The 26,449-nt window shown below is 48.3% G+C and overlaps 13 protein-coding genes across 13 annotated transcripts; 6 read left to right on the forward strand and 7 right to left on the reverse strand.

The window, feature by feature from the left end:
• The first annotated feature begins 1,290 nt into the window (after positions 1-1,290).
• FOXG_16590 (uncharacterized protein) lies at positions 1,291-3,559 on the forward strand. Its single transcript, XM_018396618.1, has 3 exons — positions 1,291-2,537; positions 2,587-3,006; positions 3,059-3,559. The coding sequence occupies exons 1-3, from the start codon at positions 2,280-2,282 to the stop codon at positions 3,506-3,508; spliced, it is 1,128 nt and encodes a 375-aa protein (XP_018257209.1). The 5' UTR covers positions 1,291-2,279; the 3' UTR covers positions 3,509-3,559.
• Positions 2,985-4,821, reverse strand: FOXG_16591 (uncharacterized protein). The gene is made up of 2 exons (XM_018396619.1): positions 4,533-4,821; positions 2,985-4,485 (listed from the first exon to the last, which is right to left on the reverse strand). The coding sequence occupies exons 1-2, from the start codon at positions 4,689-4,691 to the stop codon at positions 3,619-3,621; spliced, it is 1,026 nt and encodes a 341-aa protein (XP_018257210.1). The 5' UTR covers positions 4,692-4,821; the 3' UTR covers positions 2,985-3,618.
• A 425-nt stretch (positions 4,822-5,246) lies between these two features.
• On the reverse strand, positions 5,247-7,681 carry FOXG_22480 (uncharacterized protein). The gene is made up of 8 exons (XM_018402882.1): positions 7,507-7,681; positions 6,865-7,451; positions 6,771-6,815; positions 6,654-6,723; positions 6,127-6,604; positions 5,862-6,075; positions 5,672-5,807; positions 5,247-5,624 (listed from the first exon to the last, which is right to left on the reverse strand). Exons 1-8 carry the CDS (start codon positions 7,568-7,570, stop codon positions 5,410-5,412), a joined length of 1,809 nt encoding a protein of 602 aa, XP_018257211.1. The 5' UTR covers positions 7,571-7,681; the 3' UTR covers positions 5,247-5,409.
• A 327-nt stretch (positions 7,682-8,008) lies between these two features.
• On the forward strand, positions 8,009-9,739 carry FOXG_16594 (uncharacterized protein; the record flags this gene model as incomplete). Its single annotated transcript, XM_018396620.1, has 4 exons — positions 8,009-8,119; positions 8,168-8,275; positions 8,330-9,143; positions 9,196-9,739. The coding sequence occupies 4 exons, from the start codon at positions 8,009-8,011 to the stop codon at positions 9,660-9,662; spliced, it is 1,500 nt and encodes a 499-aa protein (XP_018257212.1). The 3' UTR covers positions 9,663-9,739.
• Positions 9,740-9,983: 244 nt separating this feature from the next.
• On the forward strand, positions 9,984-11,505 carry FOXG_16595 (uncharacterized protein; the record flags this gene model as incomplete). Its single annotated transcript, XM_018396621.1, has 2 exons — positions 9,984-10,185; positions 10,238-11,505. 2 exons carry the CDS (start codon positions 9,984-9,986, stop codon positions 11,443-11,445), a joined length of 1,410 nt encoding a protein of 469 aa, XP_018257213.1. The 3' UTR covers positions 11,446-11,505.
• FOXG_22481 (uncharacterized protein) lies at positions 11,419-12,078 on the reverse strand (the record flags this gene model as incomplete). The annotated part of the gene is made up of 2 exons (XM_018402883.1): positions 11,419-11,888; positions 11,968-12,078. The coding sequence occupies 2 exons, from the start codon at positions 12,076-12,078 to the stop codon at positions 11,640-11,642; spliced, it is 360 nt and encodes a 119-aa protein (XP_018257214.1). The 3' UTR covers positions 11,419-11,639.
• Positions 12,079-13,414: 1,336 nt separating this feature from the next.
• Positions 13,415-15,046, reverse strand: FOXG_16596 (uncharacterized protein). The gene is made up of 3 exons (XM_018396622.1): positions 14,501-15,046; positions 14,149-14,453; positions 13,415-14,098 (listed from the first exon to the last, which is right to left on the reverse strand). The coding sequence occupies exons 1-3, from the start codon at positions 14,758-14,760 to the stop codon at positions 13,614-13,616; spliced, it is 1,050 nt and encodes a 349-aa protein (XP_018257215.1). The 5' UTR covers positions 14,761-15,046; the 3' UTR covers positions 13,415-13,613.
• A 151-nt stretch (positions 15,047-15,197) lies between these two features.
• Positions 15,198-18,641, reverse strand: FOXG_16597 (uncharacterized protein; the record flags this gene model as incomplete). The annotated part of the gene is made up of 7 exons (XM_018396623.1): positions 15,198-16,237; positions 16,284-16,670; positions 16,774-16,912; positions 17,371-17,494; positions 17,732-17,953; positions 18,279-18,312; positions 18,440-18,641. 7 exons carry the CDS (start codon positions 18,639-18,641, stop codon positions 15,444-15,446), a joined length of 1,902 nt encoding a protein of 633 aa, XP_018257216.1. The 3' UTR covers positions 15,198-15,443.
• A 1,056-nt stretch (positions 18,642-19,697) lies between these two features.
• Positions 19,698-20,312, forward strand: FOXG_16598 (uncharacterized protein; the record flags this gene model as incomplete). Its single annotated transcript, XM_018396624.1, has 2 exons — positions 19,698-19,922; positions 19,995-20,312. The coding sequence occupies 2 exons, from the start codon at positions 19,698-19,700 to the stop codon at positions 20,310-20,312; spliced, it is 543 nt and encodes a 180-aa protein (XP_018257217.1).
• Positions 20,313-20,491: 179 nt separating this feature from the next.
• Positions 20,492-22,654, reverse strand: FOXG_16599 (uncharacterized protein; the record flags this gene model as incomplete). Its single annotated transcript, XM_018396625.1, has 6 exons — positions 20,492-21,259; positions 21,306-21,875; positions 21,924-22,146; positions 22,196-22,351; positions 22,402-22,491; positions 22,539-22,654. The coding sequence occupies 6 exons, from the start codon at positions 22,652-22,654 to the stop codon at positions 20,492-20,494; spliced, it is 1,923 nt and encodes a 640-aa protein (XP_018257218.1).
• A 1,216-nt stretch (positions 22,655-23,870) lies between these two features.
• FOXG_16600 (uncharacterized protein) lies at positions 23,871-24,735 on the forward strand. Its single transcript, XM_018396626.1, has 2 exons — positions 23,871-24,355; positions 24,408-24,735. The coding sequence occupies exons 1-2, from the start codon at positions 24,056-24,058 to the stop codon at positions 24,600-24,602; spliced, it is 495 nt and encodes a 164-aa protein (XP_018257219.1). The 5' UTR covers positions 23,871-24,055; the 3' UTR covers positions 24,603-24,735.
• Positions 24,736-24,894: 159 nt separating this feature from the next.
• Positions 24,895-26,025, forward strand: FOXG_16601 (uncharacterized protein). The gene has a single exon (XM_018396627.1). The coding sequence runs from the start codon at positions 24,976-24,978 to the stop codon at positions 25,801-25,803; it is 828 nt and encodes a 275-aa protein (XP_018257220.1). The 5' UTR covers positions 24,895-24,975; the 3' UTR covers positions 25,804-26,025.
• FOXG_16602 (uncharacterized protein) lies at positions 25,884-26,426 on the reverse strand (the record flags this gene model as incomplete). The annotated part of the gene is made up of 2 exons (XM_018396628.1): positions 25,884-26,172; positions 26,239-26,426. 2 exons carry the CDS (start codon positions 26,424-26,426, stop codon positions 25,884-25,886), a joined length of 477 nt encoding a protein of 158 aa, XP_018257221.1.
• Positions 26,427-26,449: the final 23 nt, after the last annotated feature.

A 26,449-nucleotide genomic window follows, 5' to 3' on the forward strand; every position in this document is an offset into this window, starting at 1 on the left:
CGCTTGCTTTTCTGTGAGTCTCTCTCAAATTAAAGTCAAAGGGTTAACGCTCCCTGTGATGATGAGGGGCCGACATGGCTTGCACGAGGCGTCGATAGTGTCCGGCCCAACAAGTCTCCTTGCTGACGCACGTTGATCAACAACAAATAAGCACATGCAGAAAACAATGCATTTCTCTGCATGAGGGCATGAAATTGGTTGCAACACTCGTACATTCTCTCAGCTTCTTCCCCAGAAAAAAAGAAACCTTGCATGGCCCGGTGTCGTCGGGCAAAAAAAGTCCCCCCTTTATTCCCAGGCTGACCAGCAGAAAAAAGCCGCTTAGCCGACTTTTCCCATTTTTAGCCCTCCCTTGACCAATGCTAATGGGTCGACCATTCAATCATGGAACAGCTTAATTTCACGCTAGGCTGCGCCATTATTCCTTCCTGAGGCGGAACGCTGCGCTTTGTCTGCACCTCTACCAAATATTACACGATGACTGCTTTAGTACGCAAGGCGCCTTGGTTTTTTCTTGGCTTACCCCTGAGTATAGTCGTCGATCGATCTCTTGGCGAGCGTGGAGAAGTTGGGCTTTTTTGTTTTGGTCTAGACAATGGCCTTGTTTACCCATGCAAGGGGGGGGATCTCTCAGCTTTGACACTCCTGTCGCGTGTCTCTTATGTTTGGTGGGTTCGTAAGAAGAGGGCCCTTTGCTCTGCTCTTGAAATGAGGTTTCACTTTGCCCTTGGAGAATGGATTTACTGCAGGGTTGACACTGACGCCTTGAAAAGTCATTAAGCTCGACCCGCGGACTCCATGAAATCTAGGTACCTTGTCCACTAAAATTCTCCATTTGCTGACTGTTACAGCGGCCAGCCAGCGACGACTCTGCGTAAAGTTTCCCGCTGAGTATCCAGAGTGACCAGTAAAAGCTTAAATATTCATCAGCACAATGACGCGCCACAGATGAAAACATACCCTGCAATGATGTGACTATTTTTGGGTGAAGAGGAATCAGGCACCAACAAGACTCTGGTATTTTTACTCGCTGCTTTTTCACAAGGAAATACGTAAGCAAGGATGCAGATTAGCCATACGAGAAAGGAGGATTGAGCCGCCGTAGCCGAGGTGGTCAGAAACTGGCTCAGCATCTGACATTCCAATTCAGGACGTAATTCTTCACCCAATTTCTGTGGCTGTAAGCAAAAGGACTTTTGCTCGCGTGACTACGCCGCTTTGCATTACTTTTTTCATTGATCGACGTTTTTGCACAAAAATCAAGGAAATAATTTATTCACAATGTGGCTGCTGCGCGTTTACGTGTCAAGTTAGTTATCTCCAGGCTACAAATCAAGGTTACCGGCACTTCTGCCAACGTCATTGTGTCTATTCCCCAGATTTTTCCATGGTGATAGCCACAGTGGCGTCCGGTTACCCGGCACAACGGCCTGTCTGCCCTAGCCACTGGAGCTTTTTCTAATGCGGTTGCTGTCCAAGATCTACGGGAGTGCTGTCAGATTGATTGACAGCTTTTACTTGGTTTAAAGGTTTGTTTGAGATGGTGCTCAGTTGCTATGGTTGTTACGCAGATTTCCCACTTTTCACGGCGGTGTTTATCGTCTGATTCTGCTTGAAGGATTCGGGATTAATTCTGAGACATCTATTTTGAGATGTCGGTAGTGGAATTGGTTAGGGTCGGGACTAACGGATGACTCTCCCTTTCCGTGATTGTGGAAGTTCCGTCAAAAGTTCTAAACATATAGCGGTTCTTTCCGTTAGTTCCAGGTAACCTCTTGGCAATTCGCTGGATATTTGAGTTTTCTCAAATAATTAAGTCGCTAACAGTAACAGAGTGTCATTTTGAAGTTGAAGCTGCAGCCAGTCCTTCATTACTGAAATCTATGGCGTAAGGTATGCGAGCATCGTTCCGCCGGTGCCGTATAACCTTATCCAAGACCTTGAGGCTCCGCTAGACTTGAGGGATACCTCTGCTGAGGCTCCGTAAAAGCCAAGGGATAACTTATTGACGTTAGTAGTTATCGAGTATAGCCTTATTTAATATCTTGCCAAAATGGAGATTTCAATTTTCAGTTAATGTGATCTGAATTGACGTTGGATTATTCTCTTTACTCCTCGGCTGTCCAACAAGCAAGAGCCGCACTAGGTCAGTGCAATCAGTAGAGCAAGAAACTTATACTCTGTCCTTGGGAAACATCTCCTCTCGGGTATGGATTATTTGCGACGTGAGTGCTGCATTTGACTGCTCAACATTTACAGATACGCAAGTCTCTTGGCCCATGGTTGAGAATCTCTCGCCAGTATGGCATCATGAGGAAGTGGAGATAACGACGAAAATCATGCGTTGTGTATGGCTCAATATGGTTGCATCCCCAGCAAAATGTTACAATGGCGGGGTTGAACAAACGTCAAAAACCAAGATAAAGCCTTTATGCATAGTCAATCATTTTTCAAATCACCTCTCATCAAATCCTATTGTGAAGAGCACATCAATTGACAACATCAAAATGGCCATTCAGAAAGTCGCAGTCGTTGGAGTGAGTTATTTACCCTAGAGGACCATGGGCACCGAACTAACTAAGCCAGGGCTCTGGTCTCATCGGATCAAAAATCGTGGACAGTCTCCTCAAAGCTGGTTTCCAAGTTACAGCTATTACCAGAAAAGAGTCTTCCGCAACATTTCCCGACAATGTGATTGTGAAACGAGTCGACATCACCTCCGTCGACTCAGTCAAGGAAGCTCTGGCCGGCCAGGATGCAGTGGTGTCAGCCGCCGCAACTGCTGCTGCTGGAAGCCAGAAGGTCATTATCGATGCTGCAATTGCAGCGAAGGTCCCACGGTTCATTCCCTCAGAGTTCGGAATTCCGTCTCGTCAGAATCGCGATACCAAGATTGGAAAGATTCTCGGTGCGAAGATCCAAAACACTGACTACTTGATTGAACTTGCTGAGAAGCATGATTGGTTCTCTTGGACTGGTCTTTCCAACGGACTGTTCCTTGACTCGGTATGTTATATGACTTTGACTGAAACGGCAGCGTTTTCTGACTGGGTTGTAGGGTCTCAAAAGTGCAAGGGGATTCATCAACATCAAGGATCGCAAGATTCGCATCACCGACTCGGGCAATGAACCCTATTCCACAACTTCACTCGCCTTCGTCGGCGAAGCTGTAGTTGCTATTCTGAAGAAGCCAGAAGAGACAAAGAACAAGTATCTCAATATCGCCGGTGTTACGACAACTCAGAATGAGGTCCTGAAGATTGTCGAGAGGCTGACTGGCGACAAGTTTGAGGTTTCTCATGTCACTGGCGCTGAGTTGGAAAAGACAGGGGACGAGAAGATTGCCAAAGGAGATTTTAGTGCCTTTGGTAATTATCTCGAGCAGTTTCTGTTTGCCGATGGTGCTGGCCACGCGTTGAAGGGTGATGAGAATGCGATTGGGTTACTTGGGCTGAAGGAGGAGAATCTTGAGGAGGTCGTCAAGAGTGTCATAGCTGAGATTAAGTAAACTCCAATCTAGAGGAGAAAGTAATTTAAGTATTTGCTTTATGCATGAGGGTCTAATGTGAATCATGTAACAAATAATTGGTCTATTTGTAGCCAGGTGCATCGTTATGTCTATTTCTTAACGGAGGAAACAAGAAAGCGAATGACGTTTCTCAGACTCTCAATATTGGGAATCCCATCCGCCTCCGCCTTCTCAACATCGACGTTTCCAGTTCTAACATCAAACCCATGTTCCGCATTCTCTGGGAAGTCCTTGACTACCTCAACACCTGCCTCACGAAGCTTCTTCTCAGCTACGAAACTGCAGTCCACTGTAACAGCAGAATCGTTGACGCCATGGAGCAAGAACGTGCGGGGAATTCTGGCAAGGTCGCCGAAAGAAAGGGGAAACAGCCGTCGATGTTCGTCGGGGATGGCATCAACGCCCTTGCTGGTGATCTCGCGGCTAAGGCCTTCAACGCCGGTCATGTAGTCTGGGAAGAGGGCATCGATGTGAAGAGCTGAAGCAACTTGGAACCGCGGGTCTTGCTGGAAGTTCTCCGGCAGGGGATATCCAGATATGGCTTTTCGATCATCGTTCTGCTTTGTCCTGGGAAACTGGCTCAAGACCGAGGCGGTGTCAAAAGGCGGTGCGCCCCAAATATTGGTCCCAGGAGTCGTATATCTCGGACCAGCTGCGTCAAGCATTCCATAGATGAGCAACAGCGCATCTGGCTTATGTTCAACCGCATTAGCAGTCGTGAGTGCGAGATATCCGCCGGCGCTGGACCCAGACAGCAAGACGGACCCAATAGGACGTCCAATTGCGTCAGCCAGCGACGAGCGCACCCAGTTGTACGCATCGATGGAGTCATCCAGTGATGCATGTGCAGTAGATTCTGGGACAAGGCGATAGTCAGGGCTCACGAAGATCCATCTCCGAGCAGTTGCAGCGTTGAGCAGCCAGTATGGGGCAAAACTGTATCTGTCACCGACGATCTGCGCCCATGTTAGTCAAGTTTGCAATATGGTTAGAGGAGACTTACGAGAAATCCGCCATGGATATGTATGAGAGCAGTCGTCGGCGAACCGTCGGCTTCCTCTGGGTACACCACATCAAGAACGATGTCGCCGCTGGGCCCAGACTTGTACGGGATGGTCTTGTACGTATAGCCTTTGAGGCTGGAGAAAAGAGATGTGGCCATTCTTGGGAGTTTCAGGAAGCGCTTTGATGTGCACTTCCAAGCAATTGATCGTTTATGAAGACACAGAGGTTTAAATACTGGTGGTGAGGAGCTCCAATTGATCGCTGGTAAATATGCGCGCGTTCGGGGAAGCTCGGTGTTCCCCCGCACCCCGACGCCGGATTACGTGACATCTATCCCACATGAATACCCCAGCAGCATGTCACCAAGTCCAAATAACTAAAGCAAACCCAGCAAAGCTTATTACTAAATGCCCTCTCTATTTCGCTGTGACTCAGATTATTTTTCGCTTTTTAGTCTTGTTCCGGAGCTTAGCGGACTTAAGAACCGGCTCCTTGCTTGTTGAGAACGCGAGACTGATACTGTCGGTAGTATTCCGAGGTCCTGGCTAGACTCGAAATAGGCGTGGTTCCCCAGGCTTGTTAGTCAAAGTCATTGCGAGAATATTTCTGCGACATCGTGAGCCGGCCTGATCTCTCAGAGGAGAAAGCTACTAGACGGTGCTACATTCAAGTTAGAACAATCTTCAACTTGTGATCTCTGAATGTAATCTAGAACTCCAGGCAGTATACATTCAATGCATCTATAAGTTTCTCAAGAACCATAATAGGCAGCCTCGACAAACACCATTACAGAATTGACTAGAAGGCTAGCAACCTTCAACGCCTCATAAAGCGGCGCCGCAAAACCAGATAACCAGATAGACGATGGAACACAATTACGTGAAAGAATACCCTATCTCTGCCTTCCCAACTTCCTTTCCTCGATAGAAGATTCGACAGACTAATACACCAACCTCATCGTCACTTAGACGGATCGTCAATGTGAGGAGTAGTTGATACCAGTGGATACCATTTGCATCTTGTATGCTCTTGATCTTGGTTTTGTCGATACCATCAATGGTATACAAGACTTCCCCAACTTTCTCGATTCCTAGCCATCGTCAGCTCAATCGTTCCTATCATGGTGATTATACTCACGTTCGTTCTCAATAGTCTCAGGTGCCTCATCCAAGCTACAAGAAAAAAGGTCGTGCGTATGCTTTCCGTCAAAGTATTCTGAGAAGTGTGAGTAGAAACTCGTGCTAATCTCGGTATCATCGTCGAGAAGGGCGCCCTACGGATCGTGAGTATAACATCCCGTAGCCAACACCACCTGATGAAAACTCACCTTGGCGATCTCCCAATTCATGAACCCAGAGAGATTCTGCTCCTTTGTCCAGGGATCATTCCACAATCTTCGCTTATTCTCATCAAAGTTGAAATGCACAGCTGGATCATATGTTCGAGACATGGTATGTCCATAATGCCGACGACATTTTTTCTGTTTGGACATAGACCCTTCGACACCCCGCAAGACAGCGCCGCAAACAACAGCTGCCCAACTGGATATCTGTCAGTCACGACTGGATATTTCCTGCGAAGGGGGTACTTACGCTCCTGTCCACGGTGTCGTCAGCCGTATCTCTTGTTCGGAGCACCATTCAAGTAACCTCTCCTTGACATAAGGTGAGGAACCAAACCCACCAACCAGACACATGGTCTTGATTCGGGGCTCATTGTCTCTCTTGACTTGATCAACCTGATCTTTTACAAGCTTGAGAATGACGTCGATTACTGGATCAAAAAGACTCTTCATATCATCTTTGCTCAAAAGCACCCAGTTAAAGTCAGGATCGTAGTACTTCTCAATCTCTGGAGTGACCACCAGTCTTCGCATTGGTAGGGTTATTTTGTAAGACTTCCTGCTAGGTGTGTCGAGGCTGAAGTCTCGTTTGTGCATCTCGAATTGGTCCATGAATTGACTGCCGGGCCCAACATGCTGTGGACCGAGGTCGGTGAATGCAGTTCCGAAGCGTTCGGAGAGGAGTTTGTAGAGATTGCGGTCGACGAATGTCCCGCCGCATTTACCACCTGAGAGTGTGAGTATGACCGTTCCATCTGCAGATGAAGACTACTTTACCTGCTCCGATAGCTATCTCCCTCAGCTTTAGAGAAGGTGACTTTCTGACTACTTCTGATGTTGTGATATCCTAGACTTCTTAGCAAGATACAAGGCCTTAAGTAAAGTTGGACTTACGACAGTACCACCACCAAGATCACAAACCATCACGCCCGTACCGACCTGAACGCAGTGTAAGTATGGACTCAAAAAGTCAGACGGCGCTACCTACATCAATAAGATCTTCAACGTGATGAATACTGGACTTCAAAGCCATATGCGCAGCAGCGTCTGGTTCCGTAATTAGACTCAAGCGATCAATAGGCCTCGATGCAAAGCCAGCATCCAAGGCCGCAGCCCTAGTAATCAGTTTCGCTCTCTCCGACCAAGTCGCCGGAACAGTTAGCCAGAAGTCAACAGGCAGATCCTCAAGCTTATCCTCCCCGATCTTCTCAATGACAGCCTTCTTATACATAGAATGCATACCCTTGAGATACTCAGTGACGACGTCTTTGGCAGTTCTGCCAGATGGTAATCTCATAAGTCCGTTTCCAGCGGCCTTGTTAAGATCAGGATCATCATACTCTGTCGCGAGTGCTTGATCATCGAGGAGGAGCTTTGTCCATGCGTAGGTCTTCATTCCAGGCTCGATTTGATAGCCCCACGCGTTCTCATCGAGATCGGGATTCTCATCTTTGAAGGCGACCCATGATGGAGCTTTGTGGCAGTGTTCTGCGATGTGGGTTGATGAGCCCGGGTATTTTGTCCATGGGTGAATGTCTTTGAAGTCTGCGGCATTGGAGAGCGCAAAGCTGAGACCTGGCGTTGAGAAGATCAGCCACGGGAGTTCGTCATTGAGTTGCAGTGTGCTGACCTGAATATGTTGTACCGTAGTCAATGCCGACTATCAGCTTCGTCCTATTTCTCACAGCCAACATGATTGTCGAACGGATTTGTGCTTGCGTCCTCAACTACAATATGGAAAAGAACTGTAGCTCACTCGACTGAGGCTCTGATATCTTGATGGAATGACTTACATCACGTTCAAATGGCCACCTGGTCCAGGGCGACAGCTTAAACAGTTCGCCGAGTTTGCGGCTGATCTTAGTCCGCCTTACCGGGGTGGTTGAAATGCACGGGCGTTTTGCCGTGTACTGGCGTTTCGTCGGCGGCTCGGCCTTGCAGATGCAGCCACTATCACGGCTGAAAAGGCTAAGGTTTACAGGGAGGGTAATGGAGGGGGAGGGGAAGCCAAACCATTGATTTCCTGCGGGGGGACGTCCATTTCGGGTTATAAATAGTGCTTTTGTTAATTGAGTCGGGAATGATCGTATCATCACGCCATTCGATCAATAACGCTTTTTGACAGTATCACAATGGGCGGAGAATCTGAGCGACGATCTGGAGAGGATGGTCCTGGTGGAGCTCTGAAGGATATTGGTGACCAACTCCAACCAAAAAGTGAGGATGAGGGACCGTATGAAGAGGTATTCAGTTTTGAACTCGCCGTATTTCTCTTACTAAGTTTGCAACAGCCGAGATACTCCAAGATCGATGACAAGAGGCCGAAATATCATCCTCCAGCGGACTCGACCATGTCTGGTGTCATGGAGACCGTGAAAACATCGAATAATCACCAGAAGGTAAGTTCAAGCGACATTTCATTCATACTAGACACAGATTGAGAGATTCTCTAGCAAAGCCCTGGAGTGATTGGGCGTATCACCCAGTCCCTGAACCCATTCGGCTCTTCAGATCCTTCTACAACTCCCGAGAAAGTAAATGAGAAGCACCCGAGCCAGAAATCAGAAACATCAAGAGAAAAGAAACTTCAAAAGGAAGTAACCCAGTTACAAGCTGAGAAAACGTCTCTGAGCACAAGTCTCAACGATTTGGCAATCAAGTTTAATTTACAAACCAAAGATCTTGATAGCAAAAAGCGTCTCATCAAGCGATGGGAGGACTGGAAAGATGAGTCCGATGAGCTCTGGCGCAAACGAGGAGAGGAACTCAGGAAATCGAAAGCCGCTTATGATCGCTTGTTTGATGACTATCGCAAGCTCAAGCGGACAAAGGAAGATCTTGAGACTGAGCTCGATGAGGAAAGGGATGTGAACAAGACTCTGAGACAAGATATCAAGAACCAAGAGGGAGTAGTGACTGAGGCGCACTCCAGGGCTATATCACTACTGGCTGGTCATGTCTCAAGCGATTTTCCTGACGATCAGGTTCGAACTGAACTGCAGGATCTGTTTGAGAAGTGCTCTGAGTGGTGTATGGACAATCGCTTGCCACGGATCACCAACGTCGAAGAGACGCGAAAACTCCTGCTAACCGAAGATATCGTCAACGATCTAGATTGCGAGGAGCATCTACGATTCGACATGACGCACAGAACAGCCACAGCGATATTGCTACAAGCTGCACTTACAAAACGACTTGTTCAGATCTTTCTCAGCGATCCATTCTTTCTAGGCCAAAATTGCTTGCACAAAACAGCCCTGCAAGGAGGTTTGTACACTTCACAATCCCAGGCAACAAGGCAAACTGACACAATCTCCAGGCGCCAGCGCAGAAGCCACAGTGACGTGGAGGATCCAGACTTGCCAATACCTAGAGCAAGCAATCCCCCCACAAAAGCAAGTACTACAAACATGTGCCGAGAATTTCGCAAAGGCATACCAACCCCTCATTGAGCCCCTCGACAGAGAAAGCCTCACGCAGCTTACCAAGCTTTTCGAGACCACATGCAGCCTTGCGCTACGACTCTGGAAGCTAAGAACCAATATCCGAATCGAAGCGCTAGGCGATGCCACCCTCCACCGGTTCCAGAGCATGTTTGGCGACATGGAGGCGCATCCAACAGTCGGTCTTTTGAAAGGTGATAAGCGGTTCGACGGCCGCCCGATTTGTGTGGTAGTGCGCCCGCGCATTGTCTCGGAGCCAGTGGAATCTGAGAATCGCGGGAGAGGCATTGTCTGGTCGCCTGCGCAGGTTTGGGTATCTAATTGGGAGGATGCAGGGTATTAGTGGATGGTGGCGCGGACTAATGATTGATATCACTTTTTGGGTGTTCAGCTTGAAATGCAGGTTTTGCTGTAGCGCGGAGGTTGAAATAGAACGGTCGTTTTGTAAAGCTAGTGCTTATCGTTGACGAATAGAGTGTGAATTGCCCCTCATGCCATGTTAAGCTTGATTTTGGGTGTTGTAGGATCGGATATGTCGGCATAAAGTGATTGCACCGGGTCTGCCTTGTTGTATTTATCAAGAGACATTCTCTTACTCTTAAATCTAGACTGGAAGCTGTAAATTAGTGTATCACACTTATTGAGATCCCTGTAAGCTTTCATCATGACTAAAGTTGACCAGTCTTTGCCAGAAGCTCCGTCGGTGGGAACAGACACGTCGGTAAGCGATGAGTCGGAAAGCCCTCCGCCAGTACTGTTGATTGCGGTGATGGGAGTGACTGGCTCTGGAAAGAGTAACTTTCTCAGGCTCTTGACTGGCAGAGACGATGAAGACGGGCCCCAAGTCGGGCATTCACTTGGATCATGTAAGTCAACACTAGACTTTATGGATGATGAGCGAACATTAATCGCCAACAGGCACGCAGAAGACGGAAGCCTACGAGTGCCTCATCCAGGGCCAGCAGTTTGTCTTTTTTGACACGCCCGGCTTCGATGACACGTACCGAGGCGATGCAGATATTCTTGCCGATGTCGCTCAAGCCCTCAGCTCTTCGTACATGAACAACGTCAAGCTCAGTGGAATCATTTACCTCCACCGCATCAAAGATGAGAGAATGACCAATGCCATCATGCGAAACCTCACCATGTTCCGTAACCTGTGTGGTGATGGCGCCTTTGAGAACGTCATTCTTGCAACTACCTTCTGGGATGAGCTGCAGGATGAGTCCAAGGGAGCCGCTAGAGAGCATGAGCTGATCTCAACTCCTGAATGGTGGGGATATATGAGCAACAAAGGCTCAAGAATTCGACGATTTCAAAACACTCGAGAATCCGCTCTTGAGATAGTCAATGAGCTAGTTGACCTCCCTGCCGTAACTTTGCAGATCCAAGAAGAGATCGTAGAGCAAGGTCTGGGAGTCGACCAAACAACGGCAGGTGAAGCTCTCAACGAGGAACTCAACAAGCTACGAGAACAACACCAAGCCCAGCTCAACTCCATCCGCGAAGAAAAAGAACAAGCCATCAAAGATCGGGACGTCCAACTCGAGAAAATGCTCGACAAGCTCGAACAAGAGAAACAGCAATTCATGCGCCGTCTCGAAAGCGAGCAAGCTGCCCTCCACGCAGATCGCCGCGAACAGCAACGCCGCATGGAACAAGCCTTCAACGACCAACTCGTCCGTCTAGAGCGCGAACGCAAGGCAAGAGAAGCCAAGATCCAAGACCTGGAAACCCGACTAAGTACCGAGCGCGCAGATGCCAACGAGCGATTTCAAGCTGCTATGGCAGAATCGAACCGCATGGTCAGCGCGTTAAAGCTCGAGATGGAGCAGGCACGTGAGGAGGATCGGGCGGAGTATGATGAGACGATTAGGAAGATTGAGGAGAGGCAGAGAGGCGCTGTGGATGAGGCGGGGAGGTGGAGGGGCGAGGTTGAGAGGTTGAATCGGCAGATCAGAGATGCGAGTACCGCGCAGGTTGCGGCGCATGGAGTGGAGAAAAGGAGGATGGAGGCGAGGATTAGAGAGTTGGAGCAGACGAGGAATACGAGTAATACGAACTTTTGGGATGTGGTTGGGAATATTTCCAATGTTGCTACGGGGATTTTGTTACATTTGCTTTGAATCGAGCTAGCTGGTGTTTAATGCGCATGATTTCTCGGCATCTCAAACAATGGATCTGAGGGACAGGACCTCAAAGCATCCCCATACTCGTTCTTGATATAATCCCAATCAGGAGCCGGATATGACTCCCTGATGATGTGAGAATCTTCTGATCAATAACCCTCCCGATATATCAGCAGATTTCCTCTGCTCATTTATTCAGGTCGGCCATAATCCCCAAACACGATGTGCTCCAGGGACTTGATGGCCTTGTAAGAAAAAGTCCATTCAACAAATGCCCAGAACATAGGTTCCAGATACTCGCTACTAGGATTCTCCCCTTCGTCCACTGCTGTGGTTTCATTGACGGGTTCATCGTCTATTATTACCATAATCCCCCATGATCGAGATGTGTACTCCATGTTCTTACGCGATTGACGAACATGAATGATCTTAAGACAACCCTTTCTGGAAAATGGATTCAATACGTCTAGCCAATAGATCAAAGTTAGTATATGAAGATAGTAACGACTGACTGCTTACCAGGTCGATAGGTTCACAAGACAGCCTGATGAAGTCGAGATTCAGGTGATAAAGAGGAGATGAAGTCGGATCATCCAGATACCCTTCCTTATCACGCTCACTAATCATCATATTTGGTAGGTTCATTTAGTCTTCCAACTCCTCATCATAGAATCTTGAATGGTTTATAAATCTCTTTAGTGTAGAGCTATGATGGCAAACACTCTCCCATGTATACTTTGAAACTACCGCGCCGGCCTGGTCAAGATAGAACTCTTCCAGGCCCTGGAAATAATCTAAGAAAATCTCCGTTGGATCACTGTGTTCAACATCGGTTGCTGTACCAGCCTGGGCCATGATTCCTGAATCTCCAGCTTCTTTAATTTGACTGGGACTTGGCGCCATCCCACTGCTAGCACAAAGATGTACCAGTGTGGGCATGACATGATTGTTAGAGATCTGAGAACCTCAAAGTCAATAGCTTGTACCAGGGTTGTATTCATAGGTACGTGGCTTAGAACTAGAGTATGCAAATAGGGAACCATGATGTGCGGAGAGCGTATGTCGAGACCAAGAACCATTATGTCGATGTAATCTCTTGCTGGTAATCCGTGTACTCTCTCTGCATCGTTTCGATAGCCTAGCGCCTTTACAAAGAAAAAATGAGTCGACAAGATCAAGCTCCAAGGTTTAAAGGTGCGGTTTGTTGTTTTTGAGAGCAGCGGCGAATACTTTGAGGTTATCTAAGCTCAGGCCCCTCCAACTGAGATTCAGAAGATGGTGAAAAGCGGATAGGTCGATCTTTCGTTCGCCGGATTTGTAGCGTTGACAGAGCGGATATATCGTTAGCTTCAAATTACTAAGCGTAGACTGTTGACGGGTGACGATGCCGTTGGTTCCTAAAATGGGAGTCGGTATTCACGTTCCTAGATCCCAGCTTGGTTTGGTTCTGTCAGAACTTCTTCGCAGGATTGCTGCAGGCAATCGACAAACCTGAACGATGTTAACTATTCCTTCTCACATTTTTCGAGTAGTGAGAGAATAACTTCCTTAAACTTCACAAAGGAACCGAGTTCGTCGACGATTTCCTCATCATTTGCTTCTTGACAGGTTTGCAGTCTTCGACCATGCGGACAAGCTCTTGCATTGTTCTCAATTACGAATCGTAGACCAATAGATTTCGTAAAGACCAATCTGTCGACCGGAAAGCCGTCGATATCAATTCCGTAAGTGTCGTTCTTACTCCATGCCGGAATTACTACAGATTCCCAGAGGGTCTGCAGAGTAGAAGAATGGAAGTGTTTGACGTCTGGGACAGATTCTTGACGTCTTTGATAGATATCTACAACAGTGAATTATGAGATTCTATGCGATGAGAATAGTATAAGTCCATCTTACCTCACTGATGATGAATTTCAAAAGCTCCTGGGGTAGTCGTTCGAACATTTTCGCGACATGGTCGGTTGAGGTGAAGGTGACGTGAAAACCTCACGCGTAATGTATGCCGTGAAGCTGACCCTGTCCAATCAGTTACAAACGATAAGAGTTATTGCGGCCCCAAAGATAAACAATCTCATCAATCACGTCACTCATCGCGCCAAGCTCAAATCTCATATTCAGCCATTATTGATCTATTATTCATATCTAGATCATACCAAAACTTTTATTTACCTCTCACGGTTGTAAGTAGGAGCAGGCTTGGGCTTGTTATCGAGAATCTTCTCAATCTCCTCCAAAACCTTATCATCGATCTTCTTGTAAATCTCAAGCGCCTTGAAGTTATCCTCAAGCTGCTCAACCTTTGTCGCACCGAGGATAACGGTGCTGACGTTGGGGTTCTTGAGGGCCCAAGCAAGAGAGAGCTGAGCGACGTTTCCGCCGAGACGCTCAGCGACTTCGGAGAGCTTCTTGACCTTTTCGATCTTGGCCTTGCCGGCTTCGCTTTGCAGCTCGTTGACTGTGTTCTCGAAGAAGGCTTTGTTGGTGGCAAATCGTGAGTCCTCGGGAATTCCGTTGTTGTACTTGCCGGTCAAGAGACCGGAGGCGAGAGGGGACCAAATTGTAGTGCCATACTCGAACTGGTTGAAGAGGGGAGCGTACTCGACCTCGAAGCGCTCACGGTGGAAGGCGTTGTATTGAGGCTGCTCAACGACTATATCGCCATCAGTATCTGTCACAACCTCCAGTCATCAAGGGACTTACCAGGAGCAATGAGGTTGTAGCGCTCAGCAATGTGAGTAGCCTCGGTAATCTGAGCAGCGGTCCACTCAGAAGTACCCCAGTAGTAAGCAAGGTTCAGGTTGCGAATGACCTGAGTAAATCCCTCAACAATCTCCTTCATGGGAGTAGCGTAGTCGGGACGGTGAGCAAAGACAACATCGACGTAAGGCTGCTCAAGACGCTTGAGAGAGCTCTTGAGACCCTCGACGACGTGCTTGCGGCTGAGACCTCGAGTGTTGGGCTCCTTGCGGCCAGTACCGAAGAAGACCTTGGTGGTGAGGACGTACCTAGGCAAGTCAGTATAAATCGAGGTTTGGGGGCTTGGTATATTTACTCATCACGAGGCCAGCCGAGCTCCTTGAGGGCACGACCCATCTCAACCTCAGATTCACCATTGGCGTAAACCTCGGCGGTATCAAAAGTGTTGACACCATGATCCCAAGCCTTCTGAAGAATCTGCTTCACGATATCGCCCTTTTGCGTACCGCCGTATGTCAACCAGCCACCAAGACTGAAGACACTGACCTTGAGACCAGTAGGTCCTAGGTGGCGGAACAGCATGTCCTTGGGGTCGTAGGCGGTTTCAACAGGCATTTTGGCGATTGACTTTGGGTGAGAAGATATGGAGATGAGAGTTTGTAGGTAGAAGGAGAGGCGTTTTTCTTATATAAATGGAATTGATGTCATTCTGGATGGTCCAAGCGAAATGAGGGGTATTGAGATGGTTGATACAACGATGATGGCTCCACGCAAACAACTGACGACAGTTTAGCGTAGCAGCTCTCATTCCCAAGCCAATCAGAGGACCCAATGCTTGGAACTATCCCCAGCCTCAAACAGGCCAACTTCTTGTCATTGGGTCGTTAGTATTAATAATTCAAGATAGCGGGGCATAGGCCGGCGAACAGTCACTTCCGAGCTTCAATGACGCCTACTGCACTGGAGATGATGGAGTTTGGGGTTTAGCACTACACACACGCATTCTTTTCAGTTGCCTATTGTGCTTGGTGTCATCCGGGTTCTTTTTAAGTGCTTACACTGAGTGCTTCTTTACCGTTCCATTTACCGAATTGCTTATGACATCAAGGTATGAGGGTTACACTAAAGCCGAGCCTAAGTCCGGGCTAAGACCACGTTTTCCCCTCATTGAGATGAACCTTGCTATCTATCAAGGGCATCGATGTTTTATTGACCGAGGTACGCACTGACCCAGTTATCTTCATCGCCCCGCACAAGCTCATCATTCCAAACGTCGATGAAACATTGCCCGTGAAACCTCAGCGACTTTTGCATGTTCCTAGGGCAACTCGCATGCCCTTCCATATAGGCGCCCAAGCACCAAACACAGCAGTGACACCTGTACAGATGATCATGGGTCCGTATTGCGTCGCGTAACCTAGTGCCTCGTTGGACAGATGTGCTTTTGCTTGTAACAATGCGCCGCTTAGTGGCCCAGCGGTGACAAAGCCGATACCTCGTCCGCCCATGAGCATGCCGAAAATGAGAGCTGAATCTGCGGCGGAGTCGTCTTTTTGGATGTCGGTTGACATGTTGGACCATGTTGAGCTAAAGCCGCCGGCGAAGAAGCCGTAGACAATGACAAACACTACCAGGTTTGCAAGGTCGAGCGATAAACCCCAAAGAAGCCAGATTGGCAGGGCACTTCCTATTGATGCGATTGTTACGGCTTTTGTTGCCGAGAATTTGTCCCCGAGCATGCCGTGCACGATACCACCAGGGACGGATGCTACAGAGAACAAAGCAAGAAGGATAGGACCGGTGATACTTGGTAGACCGATCGTTGATGCGTAGCTGGCTAGGTACGTGCTCGGCATGAGATATCCAAGTGATTGTATGATCACACCGGCTTGCATCATCCAAAAAGATGTATGGCGGAGGAAGCGGAAAGATAGCGGTTGAACCTGAACCTGGGTGTGTAGTGGGATTCTTGGTTTGATGAAGACCAGAGTTGGGAGTGTCATTGCAGCTGATGCACCAGCCCAGGCTAAGAGAGTTGCCTTGAGACCGATTCGGCGAAGAAGAGCATCAAAGACAAACGGCATCGCAATACCTTCATCTTGTCAGTAACAACAACATGGCGGAAGCTCGAGTCATACCTGTCCCCGACTTGCCAGCCCACATAACCCCCAACGCCATCCCCTTCCTTTCAACAAACCACTCATTCATATAATGCGAAATCGGACAAAACAACAACCCACAGCCAATAGAGTACAGCGCCCCCTGTGTAGCTATAAGCCCCGCGACAGTGTTCACAAACGCAGATGCAGTGAGACTAGCCACCGTCACAGCGAGACCAAGCGGCCCGCAAAGGTGACGCAGCCGCGGATACCGCGTGAGGATGAGGAAGGCAAACGGCATCATGAGATACATTACACCTTGTTGTAGTGCTCCGATGGTGGCGATTGTTCCGGACGATGCTGTGCTGATGGGGCTTCCTGGACGGCTGTAGTATTCTTGGAAGATGCCAAAGGAGACGGAGTAGCCTGTTGCTTGTTAGTGTTGAAGTGTGATGTTGAGGAGGTTGGATACCCCAGATTGGTAGCTGTGCCATTGTACAGCACATCAAAGCTAGATATGCGTCCTTGCCGCGGTCTGTAGGTGGAAGTGAATCTGTCGGTGACTGAGAAACATCTTCTTGGCGTTCAGTGTCAGGCGGACTATCAGTCCCGCACCGCTGTTCATGCAACGACTCCATGGCATAAGCTGTCTCCGAGGAAGACGACATCTTCACAATCAATTGTTCGATAGTAAGTAGTCAAGATTAGAATGAACAATTGCGGTTAGTCGGGAGGATTGAGGATGAAGGGTTGGCTTTTGAACGGATATAAGCTCAGAATGCGCCCTTGCTTTGACAGTGGCATTGACGTAGCCGATCGGGATCGGTTAATGATCGACGTGTTCGTTCTCTGTTTTGGGAGTTTGTGCAACACGACCAACACCATAGCAACGTTGCGAAGTCGGAGCACTGTACATCTTATCCAGCGTTTGCTTGTGAAAATGATATTGAGATAAGTATCTTGTATTTATTACTATTTATTCCTATTCGCTATGTGAGATATTGTATGTTTTTGTGCACACAATCTTGCTTTGCTGCAATATCGCCTCTTCGCTCGCATTATCCAATGCGCTTCCCATCACTCCACTGCAAATACTTCCGGTCGTAACTTGCGCCGTTCGGCTCACGGTATCAGGGTAGGTCGCAAGTTCCAAAGAACCACATGTATCGAATTGGGTATACCCTGTATGCTTCTTCCTCTGTACTTTCTGCAGCGAATCGCTCGAAGGAGGCTCGGAGCAGGCTGCGTCGCTTGAAGAGCCCATCCATTTCGGTGCGAAGCGTTTGAAGAACTTGCGAAATGTCGGCATGCAGCCGCATATGATGAAAAGGTTGACTTCCACGAATGACCAGACGTTTGCTGGTGCCGCGATCCATGGAATGTCTAATGCTCCCAAGAGGGAGGGTAGATAGATCATGCGAATGATAGACGTTGTGACAGTTCTGCTGCTGTTAGTCGCCGATAGTGTTGTTCGTCATTCAGCTTACATAGTAGCAATGCTGAGCATGATGCCCAAGCCAATCTTCTGTCCCAGAGGAATCTTCAACCGGACAATCATCGGCATAGGAATGGCGAAGAGAACGATGTCTGAGATGATATTGGCGACAGCGATGATGATATACATGACGGCATAGTCAATACACTTTCCGGTAGCGAATAAGTAGGGATCCCATGCTGTCTCTCTTGGCTGGCATCCGAAAAGCAGCAGACTGGCGATGATAATAGTGTATAGAACAACGAAAGCGATTGTCACAAAGATCACTCTTCTGAACCATTTCTGGGGCGATACTTGAAGGTAGAAAGTCAGGAGCGAACTTTTCGTGAGACCGTTGCAGATAATGAAGGCTGGAGCGGCGATGTAAGAACTCTATGAGGCGTAAGAAGATTACCGTAGCATTGAGGTGGAGATCATACCAGCATGTGCTTCTCGAAGACGTCGATGGGCATTTCCCATGCATGATGACATAGGCCTCCGATAGATATTGACCCTTGAGGTTTTAGCAGAGGCCCAAGCCAATGAGGGAGTGTACTGACATATTTGAGCCGACTGCATGACGATGGAAAAGATCTTGAGATCACAATGTCAGTCTTGCATAAATGATGCGTTTTTTCGCTTGATGCCTTACCCATGCTAGTGTGATCAAGACTAAGCCACCGGGTCAGCTACAGTTCCCTTAATTTGAGCTATCACATACCATCGTCAATCTTCAATCCTCGCGTTATGTAATACTTTACATATAGTCTCTGCAACAGACAAAAGATTGCTAGAGATCCAAGGATGCCGAAGATAAGGAAATGTTTGAGTGCATCCTGCTGCTGAGGATTGTTAAAGTCGACGACATATCCTTCCGGCGGCGGCAGAAACGTGATCACACCGTTGACTGGATAAGAAGACATTTCAGATATGATCTATTCATTTCTACGGAAAAGAGTCGTCTTGGTATTATATGTAGGAATGGTTACGATATGATCAATGCGCATTGTGTTGGTTCGTTTCTATTCAGCCAAGGTCCGAAATCTTCACGAAGGAGTTGTCGAATCAGTTTGTTGAGCTAATTTTCGATAGAAAACGCCAGCCCGAGCAAACAGCTGCAAGTGTAGAGGTCTATAGAGCCAACAGACCTTGTCAATTTTGGTCATTGTACAGTCGTTACTGCTGCCTACCTCTACTGATGTGGCTGCGAGGTGGATCGGTTGCAGTCACTCGGAGCTTGACCCAGAAGCATGACCCAGAAGCATCCGATTTACGTACTAGTACCATCGGAGATCGGGACAAGCGTTGGTGGTTGCTGTTAATATGCATGTCTTATCACACCGATGTCTCAAATGTTTGCCCTGGTGATACTTCCAGAAATGGGTGTCAATAGGAGCCGGTAGTGCCTCCCATTGGCTAATCGAGCCAGCCATGCCTTGGCAAAGGAATTCGGACAAAGAGCAAAGAGCAAATAGATTTGACTCCAATAGGACACACGAGATTTTCAGTGATTGCTCATTTTCTGGTTGGTCGTTGATGCGCGAATATTGGATGCAAGAATGCGGAAGGGAGGTCTTCAGTGAAATGGAAAACTATGAGCTGATAACAGCTGACTGGATGAACAGCAACCCAACCACAAATTAAGACTCTCTTGACGCTTCCGAAGGTCAATAGAAGGCTATGCGCGACACAAAAGTCCATCATCCTGCAGGGATGAGCTTGAGCTGAACATCTTGGCTAATTGCAGTGTCGTTATTCGCTCCAGAACCATGTTGGTCGAAGGAATCCGACACTAATTGCCAAGCGTTTAGAGATCTAATGCAGCCCATATCTCTTATCACATTCTACTTCCGTCTCGGTATTAGTTGCTCTCATTCATAAAGCCCCCCTACATCCATGAGCATGTTTCGTTGCAGTCTTCATCCTCGAGCATCTCCCCCGGCTCTGTATAGCCACTACCTCTTACCAAGATTATCAACATGAACCAACTCGCTTCGCTATTGCTTCTCGCCTCTGCCCTTTCCGGCAATGCAGCTGCATCACCTAAAGGCGCTCCATCAAACACAGGCCTGCTACAGATGGTTACGTACGTCAAGCGTAACCCCAACATGACGCTCGACGAATTCTGGCAGTATTGGGATACCCAGCATGCTCCCAAGGTGATCCCTCTAGCAACGCACTTTGGCATCGCTCGATACCAACAGGTAGGTTTGGCCCTATCCCACTCCTATGGTGTCTCTCTGTGTTTGGATCGGACTGACATTTTCTTTGCTCAGGTCCGAGTCGCAGGAAAGATTGTCCCAACCGATGCCGGCGTCACCGAGCCGGTATCGAATGACCTCGTGAATTTTGACGGAATCGCCATGTTCCTTTACGAGTCGGCTGATATCTTGATTGATATGCTCTCTCATCCTTACTATGTCAATGTCGTTGAACCAGATGAGCATGTCTTCATTGACAAGTCAGCTCATGGAAATGGCATGGTCGCTACATACATCGGCGAGCATATCGATGCAGTGGACGATGCCAAAAGTGTTTGGAAGGGAGACAAGAAGACACTTTCGAAATACCAGAAGTTGTTCAAGAAGTATTGACCGGATGAAAGAGAACTGCATGATAGGGGGAACTTGACTATGGGCTCCATAGATATATAGTACATGATAGAGTTTTCCTCTCACAGAACACTTGGCCCCTCCAAGCAAAGATGCATGTGTCTCAAAGTGTATATGTTTATCTGAGCCAGGCACTCTCAGCTCAGTCACTCTTCCTCATACTATCCCCCGATGCTTCCCATAATCACTCCAAATGCCTTCTGACTGATCATAAACGTCGGCGCAGCAGGGAATCCTCCCGGCGTACGTGGGAAGATCGAGGCATCCACAACCCGAAGTCCATCAACGCCATTGACCTTGAACTCCGAATCAACACAGTAGTTTTTATCACCCGCAGGTCCCATGCGACAAGATGAAGTGGCATGATGACTAAAAGCATCGTCCATGATACCCTGTCGAATACTGATGCCAGGCCGAGGCTCAACAACCTTGAATGGAGCGTAAGGTTTACCGGTAGCGTTGAAGATACGCATGGTATGCTCAACACCTTCCTGAATAGCCTGAAGATCCCGATCTCCCTTCTCGGCGAAGTAGTTGAAGTTGATTTCTGGAGCTTGCCGGGGGTCTTTTGAGCGGAGAGTGATTGTTCCGGCCTGGTTGCCTGGCTGCATCTTGACAATAGACCAGAACCATGAGGTTGGAGGGGCCTGCCATGTTGAGTAGCCTGGGAAGTATCCGCGAAATACAGTGCCAGCTGCTCCGAAGAGGTATAAGTCTGTGTCGTTTGTCTCGCTGACGCTGGACCTGTAGAGAAGTGAAATCGGAGCTGCGCCTTCGCCGTAAGCCCCGGTATGAGATTGGTTCCACTCTTTATAGCATGTGTCGTTGGCTTCAAGTGTGAAGGGGCAATTCCCAAAGGGATTATTCTCCCATGGTACAGAAGCTTCGACGGATACGCCGCCTTCATAGTTGTCTTGTAGATATTTGCCCTGTCCATGTCAGTTGTATTCTGGAACCCTCAGATAAAAGACTCACCACTGCGGGGAGATCCATGATGACCGGGATGTCAAGACTCTCGAGTTCCTCCCTGGGGCCTATGCCACTGAGCTTAAGAATCTGAGGCGTGTTGAACGTACCACCAGCCACAATCACTTCTCTCGATGCGGTGACGTTGATCAATCGACCAGACTCAGACTCATCATAGCGTTTATCGGCAGAGTACAACCCTTCGCCCTTGAGATACTCGACTCCATAAGCCTGCGGCTTACCATTCCGACCCTCTTTGAGCAGCACGCGGGTAGCCAACGAATGGGTACTGACAGTCAGGGGATACCAAGAAGAGCCATTTGCTGTTCTGGCAGTCATTGTCTCGTGTAGATGTCGCCAGGCACCATTTCGTTGTCGAATACTGTCTACATGGAGAGGTATTTGGTAGATGCCAGGTGAATATCGATCTTTGTCCAGTCGGTTGATGTCTCGTTGCATTAGTCTTCCAACTTCAGCGGCATCTTCGACTTGAATGCCTTCAGTTTGCTCAAATGCATGCTTCAGAGATTGTACGACGCCGGGACGATCGGTGATGTAGGAGATGTTGTTCCGGTTGCTCTGTGGGGCTTGTCAGTGAATCATAGCCCTTGCACCCCGGGCACGTACCTGGATGAACCCGTCAAAGCCGTGGCCAGGAGTCCCCTCGGGAGCATAAGTGCAGTTTTCAATCTCAATGAACAGCTCTCTCATCTTGTGAAACCTCCATGACTCGTCGCCGGTAAGCTCAGCTATAGCATCCCAATCATTATCAGGTGGCAGAGCAAAGTTCATGGCATTAAGCTGAGCTGAACCACCAAGTGTAGCCCCACGAGGATACAGTATACCGAGTCTATCGAGTCAGAACAGGTCCCTAGCTGAGGAGGAAAGGAATGGCTTACGGCTCGGCACCCTCGGGGGGATTAAGACCAGACCACAAAGTGCCGTTGGATAGTCTGTATGCATATTTGGAGTCTCTGCGCGCTTGAGTCTCGTTTTGGTAGTGGTTCACGTAGAAGGACCATGACATGCTTGGATGCTCAGCGACTTGATCCGCCCTGAAGATTGTGAGTACTTATCATCGTCTAGAGTAGCTCCATACACTTACATGGCGGGAATCCGCTGTAAGGGCGTGTTGCCTTGATCACCACCAGCCTCTATCAAGAAGACTGAGTGGCCTGCTCGCGCAAGATTTGCACTGGAAGAATTATCAGCAAAGGTTTGCACCAGAGAAAAAATACTGACGCTAAAGTCCCTCCACCGGGCCCTGATCCAATGATGATGTACTCATATTGATCCGGAGGGTTAGTTGGAAGCGCAGTTGCTAGACCAGCAAGAATGCTCCAAGATGCAAGTTTCATAGTGCCGGATTATCAATGTTATCGTCTTCTGGGTTGCACAAGTCTTCAAGCTCTAGGACCTTCAAGTATTTATACTCATGTTGCATATCATACAATTGGTAATCCTGATCCTTCAACACAACAACTTGCAGACAAAGCGGACCTTGGCTTCCGGCAACGCAGCATATTCATCATCACCATAGCCAAGGTGGCTGCAGATTGAGTGTATTATAGCCTCATAATACCGATCATCGGGATGTTACTCGTATTATCCAATTAAAATTGATCCGATAAAGTCATTGTACAACCTTTTAAGCTTGTTTGTAGCGTCTTACATGGATGGAGTGGAGTGGAAGGATGCGTTGCGCTGATTGAGCGTAAGCCCGAGCCACGCGTCATCGGATTTCTGTGTGGAAGTCCTCCGCAAATCCGATCGCCAGCCCACGCTGATGCTGGAAACTCCGACACTTTATACCACATTTTTTGTAGAGGTAGTTTCTTTACTCGTTGTTACCCTAAGTGTCTTGTCATTCTCAATTTTGCTTTTTAGTATCCTTGTAGCACAGTATGCGTCCTTCAAACTTCTCCAGCAGGCCGTCGACAAACAGCGCAACAACACGATCTTCCACTTCCAAAAATTAACTATACCGGAACACGCATCCTCGATACATTATTTTTGAGGCTCAAGTTACCGCCTGGAGTATGTTGCTCAGATCTTGATTGACGTGAGCCATCGTGTGCAACTGCAAAGGCAGCTCCAGTAGCAAAACCCGTGACTCGCTCTGCAAGACGCGGCGCATCGCAATGAATATAATTGCTTAAGCACATATTTAGACTTAAAACCCTTTTACGACTTGGGATGAACTCACGGAGCGAACCTGACGCAGTAGGTTGTCTCAATTGCGATCTGAGGCACGATGAAACCATGCGCGACACTTAGGGATACCCCTAGTCTCCTCACCAAGATGGAGCAACGCCAAGGATGAATTGCGACATTGGCCAAGATCTGACATTTGACGTTTCCGCCAACCGATGAACTATAGTAAATACAAGCTGGGGTACTTCGGATCACCGCTCATCCGGTGTTCCATCCTGCTCCTCGACAGCACGAGTATGATCACCAACGAGGATACACTGTTTTACTACAGCGCTTACTCCCCAGAATAGGTTCATCCTGAAGATGAAGCGTAAATATACTCCGTGAGAAACGTCTCATGCTCGCTTAGCGCCAATGAGAATCTCTTCTACGGTGATTCTGTCGCATACAAAGACTCGACAACACTGCCACTTATTCCAACTTCAGTCTTAGTATCACAAACTCAATTCACTTTCACTTCTTACAGCTGGTCTGTTCTCTTGCACTCACACCCTCCACCACTTCGACTTCCGTCCTCTTCCGTGCATCACATCTCAAACGCAAACATGAAGTTCACCTCGTTCCTTCTTGGCTTCGCTGCCACTGCTATCGCCAGCCCCATCAGCAAGCGCGCTGTCTTCAGCCAGACAACATACGACGATCTCTCCATCAGTGGTGGCACTGCAGGAAACGCCCAGCAAGAAGCGCTGCAAAAGCTTGGCGGTCTGCCAACTGACCTATCAACGGTTGAAAAGTCTGACTTGGACTTCCTCAACAGTGTCAATCAGATTGCGAATGATGCTGAGGATGAGGCCTTCAACCCTGCTATCGACGCAGCTTCCGGCGAAGCAGCCGATGCTCTTCAGGTAAGCCTTTCCATCGAAGGTCAATAGAGAAGTAATGCTAACGGTTTTGCAGCGCGGAAAGATTAAGAACAAGGTCTTGAAGTTGACTGCTACTATTCTCAAGCTTCAGGCTCAGCAAGCGCAGGGTGAGGATGTCGCTGATAAGCTGGCCGAGGAGAACAAGAAGTTGCAGAACAACATTTCGCAGGACAAGGATGAAGCTGGAAAGGCTTCGACGTTCCTTGCTTTTGATGCGACTACAAGCTAAGAGGATCGAGTAATGCTGGTGAGGGAATTGGTGTCAGTATTATGATAGGCAGGCCTACAAAGTGTATCAAGTAATCCAAACATATTCAGACTCAGGAAATCAGAGATTGCCAAGAGTCTCTCGAAAAGTGATGCAAATACGTAAAATGCTGAGCGGTACCAAGAATTGCAGTGTGGAGAGGACGGTATTGTCTAAAACCCCAACCCCCAATGTTCGGCATCTCGGTTGGATGTTCCCGCGAGCCAAATCTACTACGTAGTAGCAACTCCACACAGAACCCCACGAACCTACATCATATCTTGCTGTTTCCAATTCCTATATAGCATCTTTTCTTCCAGTCCCATAGCGCCAGTACGACTACAATCAGTTCACCATGCTCAACTCGGATCAGTCCTGGCCTTTATGGGGCAATGACTCCCTCGACGGAGCATTCGATCTCGACAGCCCTGGCGACAACGCCGTCGTGACCAAGGTCCATCGCCCTTTCTTATTCGGCTATCGCCCTTCGAAACCCAATGGCCGCGGCATTCTTATTCTCGGAGGTGGGGGATATGTTCAACTCATGGTCGGTCGCGAAGGCGTCGCAGTTGCAAAATGGCTCAACAGTCTTGGTTTCTACGCGTTCGTCCTGGTGCATCGCTTCCCGAATAGTGAGACTGGTGCGCAAGCGCCGTTGGATGATGGAAGAAGAGCTCTGAAGATCATGTCTGAGAGTGGACTTGCGCCAAAGGGTATTAGCATCTGCGGCCTCTCATCTGGCGGTCATCTCGGCGCTGCTCTTCTGGCAGAGTATCCTCAAGTCTGGACATCACCAGATCCCGAAATATCGCAAATCGAATTCGCCGTATTGGGTTACGGACCCATTTCAACGAATGCGGCTGGCCGTACAATTATTGAGAACAAACCTCCTCTGCCGCCGAAAGAAAAACAAGAACTGTACGATGTTGTACAACCAGATGTTCAGCTCCGATCTCCTGCGCCGCCAGTATTCATCGTGTACTCCAACAATGATCCAGTTGTACCTGTCGTCAACGCATATCGCTTAGCAGAGGGCTTTACAAAGGGCGGAGCACCGATCGAGTTACATATCTTTGCTGACGCGCCTCATGGGTTTGCACTGGATAGCCCGAGGGAGTTGCCTGTATCAAAGTGGCCGGTTATGTGCGAGGCATGGCTGAGGCAGAACAATTGGATAGAATGAGTTTTAAAATTCCCAAAGCGCAAAGCTATCATTGACCTTCATGGTATCAACACCAAACGCCCAGCAACTGATGTTGTCTTTTAAAACAACTTCTTCACCTTCTCACCTCTCTCCTCGTCCTCGCCCCATCTATCCTCCCAGAGATCTGATGCCACGTACTGCCATCCCATAGGCGCACCACCCATCCCCCATCGAGTCTTCATTTCATTGAGAGTAACTGGGTTTGCAAGTTCGTAAAGCTCCAGGATCGGATAACCGTACTTGGACTCCTTGAGTCCAGCGTTGAAGTCCTCATTGCCAATACCAAAAGGCTCGGTCGGCACAAAACCCGGCTCATGGCGGGTATTTGGAGTAATCACTGCGATGTAGCTATTGATCAATTAGTTCGATTATTCTGATCTCTGGTATAGAATAGTGTTGCTGTGCTGAACATACGTGATTGATGAGCGACCGCCTCCACTGCCAGTTTCGTAAAGCCAGAGACGCGAGACACCGTCTTTCAGACGGTACTTGCGATACTCATGGTTCTTTTCTCTGCTGATGATATTTTCCAAGTGCTCGGGCTTGATGTCGAGTAAGACATCGGTTTCGACTCGCCCAGCGCGGTTCTTTGATGGTGGCATCGCTTTCGGCGCAGTACGTACTC

This window comes from Fusarium oxysporum, chromosome 11, assembly GCF_000149955.1.
Source record: "Fusarium oxysporum f. sp. lycopersici 4287 chromosome 11, whole genome shotgun sequence".
In the NCBI taxonomy this organism is placed as follows: Eukaryota; Fungi; Ascomycota; class Sordariomycetes; order Hypocreales; family Nectriaceae; genus Fusarium; species Fusarium oxysporum.